Source organism: Lactuca serriola, chromosome 8 (genome assembly GCF_051521515.1).
Source record: "Lactuca serriola cultivar US96UC23 chromosome 8, Lser_US96UC23_V15, whole genome shotgun sequence".
In the NCBI taxonomy this organism is placed as follows: Eukaryota; Viridiplantae; Streptophyta; class Magnoliopsida; order Asterales; family Asteraceae; genus Lactuca; species Lactuca serriola.
The window spans coordinates 131,087,211-131,094,285 of NC_136415.1; the positions used below are offsets into that span (position 1 = coordinate 131,087,211).

Here is a 7,075-nt window from a genome sequence, read left to right on the forward strand (position 1 = left end):
TGGTCGAAAGAAAAAACATTCCAAATTGGTGTCATTGAACCACTTCCATATGACTTGTTTCGATTAAATCTTACAGTGAGATTGGTGGGAGGGTTGTTTGGATTCATTTTGATAAAAAAAAAAAAAAAGTTTGAATAATGTTATGGTTGAAAGTTGTGTGAAATGAAGAGTAAAATATGTAATATTTATAGTGTAACAGATTAAAAAAAAATAGAATATAGCTGTTGGAAGAAGAGAGGAGAAAGAGGCACGGGGAAAAGGAATCCCGTGGGGGGCTTCACTGCACACCATTGGGTGTGGTGTTCACCGCGGTGCCATGTCATCTCATTTCTCCTTTAGGTGTTTGTACACCATAGCCTAAAGTTGTAATATGAAGAAATAAAAGTGAGAAGCTATAATAAACAAAACAATGAAAATACATTGCTTTTTTGTATTTTACCCTTTGTTATTATTTCATTTGTAATTGAATAGGCTACCTAACTATAAGAACGAGCGAAATCAGGCAACTTTGCAATGCTGCGTTTATATCATACAACAAAAATGACCAAAAACAAATAACCACTATATGTCACTTGATTTTGACTACAAAGTTTATATAAAAAGAATTAGTGTAAAGTTCAAAAATATTTTTGTCAAACTAAAAAACTTGGTTAGAATTGAACTTTTAGCCACTTCTTTGCACATTTCCCCGTTGATATTCATAAAAAGTGCTGACGACAGCGTTAACGTATCCACATGCAATGGGACCTGCCTTCGACATCCTCGTGGGTTTAGACGACAAAATAACCGCAACGTGTCACACCTCCACAATCCCCATCATGCCGATACGCGTCCATTTCAGGTCGAACTACCTCGTACCTCACTCGATGCATATCCTACTACAATGATGTTCTTAACAGAGTCTCCGTTTTGAATTTAGGGTTTCAATTCCCACAACATGAAGATATCGTTTTTCGCGCTTTAATCGATACCCGGTCAGTTTTTATGTTTAAATTCAATTTCTTTCGAGATGCCAAAATTCACATCTTTTATTCGTGTGTTAATAGTTAATTATCGGGTTCCCCTAAATCACAACAATTTTGTATCAGTTCTAATCAAAACGAGGATACTACGCACTAGCTAGGTGAACTGTTTTATGTTAGTCGATTTTAGGCAGTCTTGGTGAGAATTATAACTGGAAGCTGATTGAATATGAACTTCAATCTAATTACCTAACATTATGCCCTAATTCTGATTACATGGCACTGAAACTGAGTTCCGAACTTATCATCTATGAACTTGATATTTGACAATCAATAACAACTAAACACAATTGCAGAAGCTGTGTTTGATGTTTAGGAAGATGTTAGCAGAAGGGATGAGTAGTTATATGAACGAGAGTACACATAAAGATCCCCACACGCTAGCTGTCATTATTGCAGCATGTTTTGTCCTAATAGCATTACTTCTATCAAGTGTTCTAATTGTTCAGCATCTCAAATGGTATACCAATCCTGAGGTTAGTTGATTTTTGATTTTGTAATAAATAATATCAAGATTTTGGATGTTGTTAAAAGAACAATCATTTCCAGGAGCAAAAATGGATTGTGGCAGTTCTCTTTATGGTTCCTGTCTATGCCACTGACTCGGTAAATTGTTTCTGTCAATATGAGTTTGATCAAACTTTACATATTCAATTCACATCTTTAGGATCAAAATTGGATTTCTTGTTAATCAGATTCTGTCATTGTGGAAACCCAAGTTTGCTCTTGCTTGTGACATCTTAAGAAGTTGCTATGAAGCATTTGCTCTTTATTCATTTGGAAGTTACTTGATTGCCTGTCTTGGTAAGCAATTAACCATAAAAATCCATCCTTTTTAGTTAACTATTTGTGCAAAGTGTTAAATATATATTTATCTTGTTAGGTGGTGAAAGAAGAGTGATTCAATTACTTGAAAATGAGAAAGAAAAGCTTCTGAGGAAGCCATTGTTAGATGGGAAAGACGTGAGACTGGATTTAAATAGAACAGCATTATGCAAATTCTTCAGACAACCACGTGTCCTTGGGGAAGAATTGTTACAAATTGAGAAATTTGGACTAGTTCAATACGTGAGTTACAAAACCATTGCTTAGTATATACTAGTATAAACCTTAATAATATAATCCTTGTTTCTATGTAATTATAATTGCATCAGATGATATTGAAGACCTTATGTTCATTTTTGGCAATGATACTAGCACTTGTTGGTGTATATGGTGATGGTGAGTTCAAGTTGTACTATGGGTATGTATGTATGTATAAATTTCAATAAGTTTCTGTTTATTTTCAAAAAAAATGAGAATGGATATCGTGTTATTGGTACAGGTACCCGTATATTGCGTTTGTTATAAACTTTAGCCAAATGTGGGCGTTATACTGTCTCGTGAAATTCTACCATGTGACTCATGAAAGACTTAAACCAATAAGACCCCTTGCAAAGTTCATCAGTTTTAAAGCCATTGTATTTGCAACTTGGTGGCAAGGTGTCGGGATTGCCTTGTTATGTTACCTTGAAATTCTTCCTAATGGCGGAAGATTTCAAACCGAATTGCAGGACTTTTTGATTTGTATTGAAGTGAGCTTTCCTTGCTACAACTCAACTCGTTTTTTTATCTGTGTTGAATGAGTAAATGATAGCAACGCTTCTCTTTTTGAACTGAATGAACTGTCTGAAATTTATATTTATATTTTTTTTATTGCAGATGGCCATTGCATCCGTGGCTCATACTTTTGTATTCTCAGCAAAACAATATCATTATATGTCAGTACACGAGTACGGGAAACTTTCCCTCCAAAAAACAAAAGAAGTTGTGGAAGTAGATGAGGAAAACCCAAAACCTACGCGTATTGAGAAGATGGAGACACAGGTTGAGGCTGCTGGGACTAGTGTCAAAGAAAGTGTTCAGGACATAGTTGTTGAAGGTGGTCAACATGTAAGTTCTCTTTTCAAACCGTCGCTAAATCCTCTTATGCGTCGCTAAAACCTATATTATCTGGTTTTTTCTAGGTTGTAGAGGATGTTAGACTGACTATAAATCAAGCAATTGAACCTGTCGGGAAAGGCATGACAAAGATCCAAGAGACAATCCATCATTTGTCAGTTGGTGATGAAAAACAGAAACAAGAAGTTGAAGTTGATGAATACGAAAAAGATGTTATAGAAGTGGGGCCCGATGACAAGAAGCTTGAAGTACGGGTCGAAAAAGACAAAGAAGAATTTGGGAGAACTCATTTGACCCGGGAAAATTCAGAAGTTACAATCGAAGAGCACAAGCATGCTGTATCAAATTCTAAAAGAAAGCCAAGTTATTAATCAACCTTTGTGGTTGTGGTGTAGTTATAAGAGATGGAGTTGCTCCACCTTTTGTTTTAGCCGAGTAATCTCAACACCTTTAAATATTACAATCCCGATTGTTTTTCTACATGTTAGCCTGTATACATTTTTACAATGTCATCTATTTTTTTTTACATGAAGCACACCATGTTTTAGGTTCAAATTGAGTTCAATTCGCGAGTAAAACTCTCATCAACATGTTTACTCATACCATCCACAGCATCCGAAACACGTTACGAAACCACAAAATTGGGTCAAAACGATGGAGCATTGGTTGTTGATTCTCGAACAAGCTTGAACGCAGCACATACAACAGCACTTGCCAAATACATTTGCACAGCAGTTTCCGGCGGCTGCCGCCAGCATCTCCGTTTGGGTGGGCAACTTTGGTAAGAAACCGGGAGGAATGTTTTCAATTGTTGCAGTAATGTTGCCAAATTCAAGCCCTAATTGATGCAAAACTTTAATTTTTTCCGTTACTGTTTTAGGATCGGCGTCCTTTTTCCCGAATTTTTTTGCAGGGGGTCCTGTTTTTAACATGATCATACGAGTGTATTCTGACACAATACCAGTCTCCACGCTCATTTTACTGACCTTCACCTCCAGCTCTGTATCGTTTGAAAGCCATGCCTGAGCTGTGTAGAATTCGATCTGTTTTTTCGCCAACACCTGGTCGAAGTAAGTGACATGGTTAGAAAGAGATCATGTAACATGAATTTGGTAAAATTGTAAATAAAGACCTACTTTGTGAAGAGGTATGTCGTTGGCCCGTTGTCCTTGAATGTCAATTGTGAAGTCGGTCATATCGGGAAGAATGCCGCTGGCTTTTAGGGTTTCAGGGAAACCACCTTTATATCGACCTGATAGGATTAATGGCCTTTCACACGAAAGGTCTGGAATTGTACAAGGGTGGATCTGTAGGGTTGGAGTTGTAATTAGGTATTTTATAAAGGTAATAAACTGAAAATGAGGAAATTAGAGATGCAGAGAAACATACTTCTAGATCATCAAGACTATCTAGACCGTCGATTACAATGTTGGTCAACATGGTAGAAGAAGCTTTGGAAAACCACGACTTTATTCCAGTTTCAATTGATTCTGATCAAAATCAAACACATATATAATCCAACAAACAACCATAATTTCCTTTGTTAACTTTAATGAATATAATCCCACCACTGGTAGTGAAGTTCAAAATAAATCTACTTCACTTATATAATGAATATCCATTCATTGTGAGTGTAAATCTCCATTGAAACAAATAAATTTATATACCTGCATCGTACGAAGCATCATAATGACCCCTGCCAATCATTGCAAGCATTCGCAAGAAGTAATGATTGCAGTATGATCCTGCACAATTAAGGCATGCAAGCTTATCAAATCTTCCACATCTAAAATTAAAGGAGAAGCCAATCACACTTGCAATTAAAAAAAAGGGAATAATAATGCCAAGCAATACCTATACCAAACGTGTTAATACGAGGGGCCAATTCTGATTCTTTGTTTTGTAGTTGTTTCTTTATAACTTCACAGATTTGTCTCTCATTTTCAACAGATCCATCAGTAATAAAGAAAACCATTGGAACTGATTTACTTTTCCCGGAAAACATCTCTATGGCCTAACAAGTATCACATGAACATGAAATCAGATAATCTGTTTTTTTTATTATTATTATCATTAACAAATAACAACCCCAATTAAGTGAAAAAAAAAAAAAAAAAAAAAAAAAAAAACAACAATAACCTGATTTAGAGCCATTGAAATGTTTGTACCACCAGCCGCCACAAAATTCTTGTCAATCCATTGGGTTGCATTTCCAATGGATTCCTTATTTGCTAACTCTAAACTTGATGAATATAAATGAGTCTCATCATTAAATGCCATTATACCAAAACGGTCCTCTTCATCAAGCTTTGAGATTGCTGATATCACTGCATTCTTTGTAACCTCAATTGTGTTTTCCTTCATGCTTTCACTCGTATCAACAACAAAAACAACTTCTTTCCTGCACATCTATCATATAAATTGGACAAAATCACCACTCTAACCTCAACTATTATATTATATACTTCCACTCTCACTATATAATATATATATCACCAACCTTTTTACCCTTATGTGGTCCTGCAAATAGGTACAAGGCAAACATATCCCTTTGATCAATATCCAGTGTTGATGGAGACTGCAGAAGGACACTACCAAATGAATTCGTTGTAGAAACCTAAAACATATTACAAATACATATCATGTTACTTGATTTTATTTTTATCATAAAAATATATAAGGCGGATGAGCTTACGTGGTATTTGTATACAAAATCTGTAGCTGACCATGAAAGAACATCAGCTTCATACAATAAAGCCAACTTCCCTGGTTCTCTCTTTCGTTCCTGGGTTAAAGAATAATCAAGTGTTTAATGGTAGGATTAAAGAATAATTAAAGATTGATACAATCTATAATACCTTTAGTGGATGACTAGTAGTGTTACACACAACTTCGGTTGTGAGACCAGAGTTAATACTGAGTTGTATCTTTTCCTTTTTTGGGAGTTTTTTTCCGGCAGGGGTGACATACTCCGGGAAGGTATAAGGCACATCTAATATGAACTCACCATCTTTATACATTACTTTTTGCGACCATCGAACTTTGACTGAAACATTTGAACCACCGTCAACATGTGGCACTGTTAAAGTAAAAATGTGGGGTTTCAGAAGGCCTCCTTCTTCAGGAGGCGCTACACTTTCTCTTTCCCCAATTTCTTCCGTTGGAGCTAGTTGAGTTGAGTATGTTATTCTTGGTACTTCCACCTCCGCACCTAGAATTGAACCCTGTTAGCCAAATCATATAATATTATTCCAGAATTGTACAAAATTAACCTAATTCAACCAAACAAAAACCTAATTGAAATCCCTAAGTTAGAAAAATTAATTACCTCTTCTCCCATAGGAACTGCAATTCGACAACTGCAGCTTTCGTCTCCCATGACGCAATGAACCCGCCAGGAACCGCTCATTGTCACGAACGCCGTATCCAAATAACAATCCACCTCAAACGAAATTCCGTTCATCTGAAGAGGAATCAACGCCGGTGGATTACATCTTCCGTGGACGTGAGGCTGGTAACTCGGCATGTCAGGGTTGTCGACGATGGCTGGGTTGGAAATTACGGCGTAAACCATAGGCGATGTGGGGTATAGCGATCGTGTAGCTTTCTCCATCGGCGTTATATGTTTAGGCGGTGCCACTGACCGGTCATTACCAAAGTATATACGCTTTGCTAACCTGAGGCCATCTTCGACCCCCGTCGTGAAGTTGTCGTCGGACATTCTGAATGATGTTGACTTGTAGGGTCAACGACGGGAAGAACAGGGTTTCTGGGCGGAGGCGGAGCTATGGTGCGCTTCGTTTTCTTCGTAATGTTTCGCGTTTTTCTTGGTGTTTTGGGGTTGTAGCTAGGCCGGCAATCTTTCGGCAATGATAACACCGGAGAAACTGACGGGAATCCAACGGTCTGTTGTGTTGCATGAAACGAATATGGTGTGTGTTCCTTCTAACCGTAAGCAATAACGAGCGAGATTTCAAATCTTCCTTTTTGTAAATTTATAATATTAGTCCTTAATTATCAGTAGATGTTTACATTTCATCCTGCGTATGGTTAATTTTGTTTTTCATCTCAATCAATCACATATTTTCAATTCAGCCAAAAAAAATAGGAAA

The 7,075-nt window shown here is 36.8% G+C and overlaps 2 protein-coding genes across 3 annotated transcripts; one reads left to right on the top strand and one right to left on the bottom strand.

Annotated features, from left to right (window-relative positions):
• Positions 1–664: 664 nt before the first annotated feature.
• On the top strand, positions 665–3,443 carry LOC145069641 (organic solute transporter ostalpha protein (DUF300)). Of its 2 annotated transcripts, XM_079016594.1 has the most exons (10): positions 665–841; positions 920–974; positions 1,319–1,498; positions 1,572–1,628; positions 1,718–1,826; positions 1,906–2,090; positions 2,177–2,265; positions 2,347–2,596; positions 2,724–2,954; positions 3,029–3,443. In XM_079016594.1, exons 3-10 carry the CDS (start codon positions 1,331–1,333, stop codon positions 3,332–3,334), a joined length of 1,395 nt encoding a protein of 464 aa, XP_078872720.1. In that variant the 5' UTR covers positions 665–841; positions 920–974; positions 1,319–1,330; the 3' UTR covers positions 3,335–3,443. The 2 variants fall into 2 exon arrangements, with proteins under 2 accessions (XP_078872720.1, XP_078872719.1); XM_079016593.1 differs by having other exon boundaries at positions 665–974.
• Positions 3,384–6,684, bottom strand: LOC145067397 (uncharacterized). Its single transcript, XM_079014549.1, has 10 exons — positions 6,292–6,684; positions 5,822–6,187; positions 5,659–5,748; positions 5,464–5,580; positions 5,103–5,372; positions 4,818–4,977; positions 4,631–4,708; positions 4,353–4,453; positions 4,100–4,270; positions 3,384–4,024 (listed from the first exon to the last, which is right to left on the bottom strand). Exons 1-10 carry the CDS (start codon positions 6,682–6,684, stop codon positions 3,557–3,559), a joined length of 2,214 nt encoding a protein of 737 aa, XP_078870675.1. The 3' UTR covers positions 3,384–3,556.
• Positions 6,685–7,075: the final 391 nt, after the last annotated feature.

What these genes read in the sequence shown, in the direction of transcription:
- LOC145069641 (XM_079016593.1), top strand. Translation starts at nt 1,331, where the DNA reads ATGTTTAGGAAGATGTTAGCAGAAGGGATGAGTAGTTATATGAACGAG. An exon ending in CTGTCTATGCCACTGACTCG is followed by an intron (nt 1,629 to 1,717) that starts GTAAATTGTTTC and finishes CTTGTTAATCAG; the next exon opens with ATTCTGTCATTGTGGAAACC. An exon ending in TTGTTGAAGGTGGTCAACAT is followed by an intron (nt 2,955 to 3,028) that starts GTAAGTTCTCTT and finishes GGTTTTTTCTAG; the next exon opens with GTTGTAGAGGATGTTAGACT.
- LOC145067397 (XM_079014549.1), bottom strand. Translation starts at nt 6,684, where the DNA reads ATGTCCGACGACAACTTCACGACGGGGGTCGAAGATGGCCTCAGGTTA. An exon ending in CTACTAGTCATCCACTAAAG is followed by an intron (nt 5,749 to 5,821) that starts GTATTATAGATT and finishes TCTTTAACCCAG; the next exon opens with GAACGAAAGAGAGAACCAGG. An exon ending in ACGACATACCTCTTCACAAA is followed by an intron (nt 4,025 to 4,099) that starts GTAGGTCTTTAT and finishes TACTTCGACCAG; the next exon opens with GTGTTGGCGAAAAAACAGAT.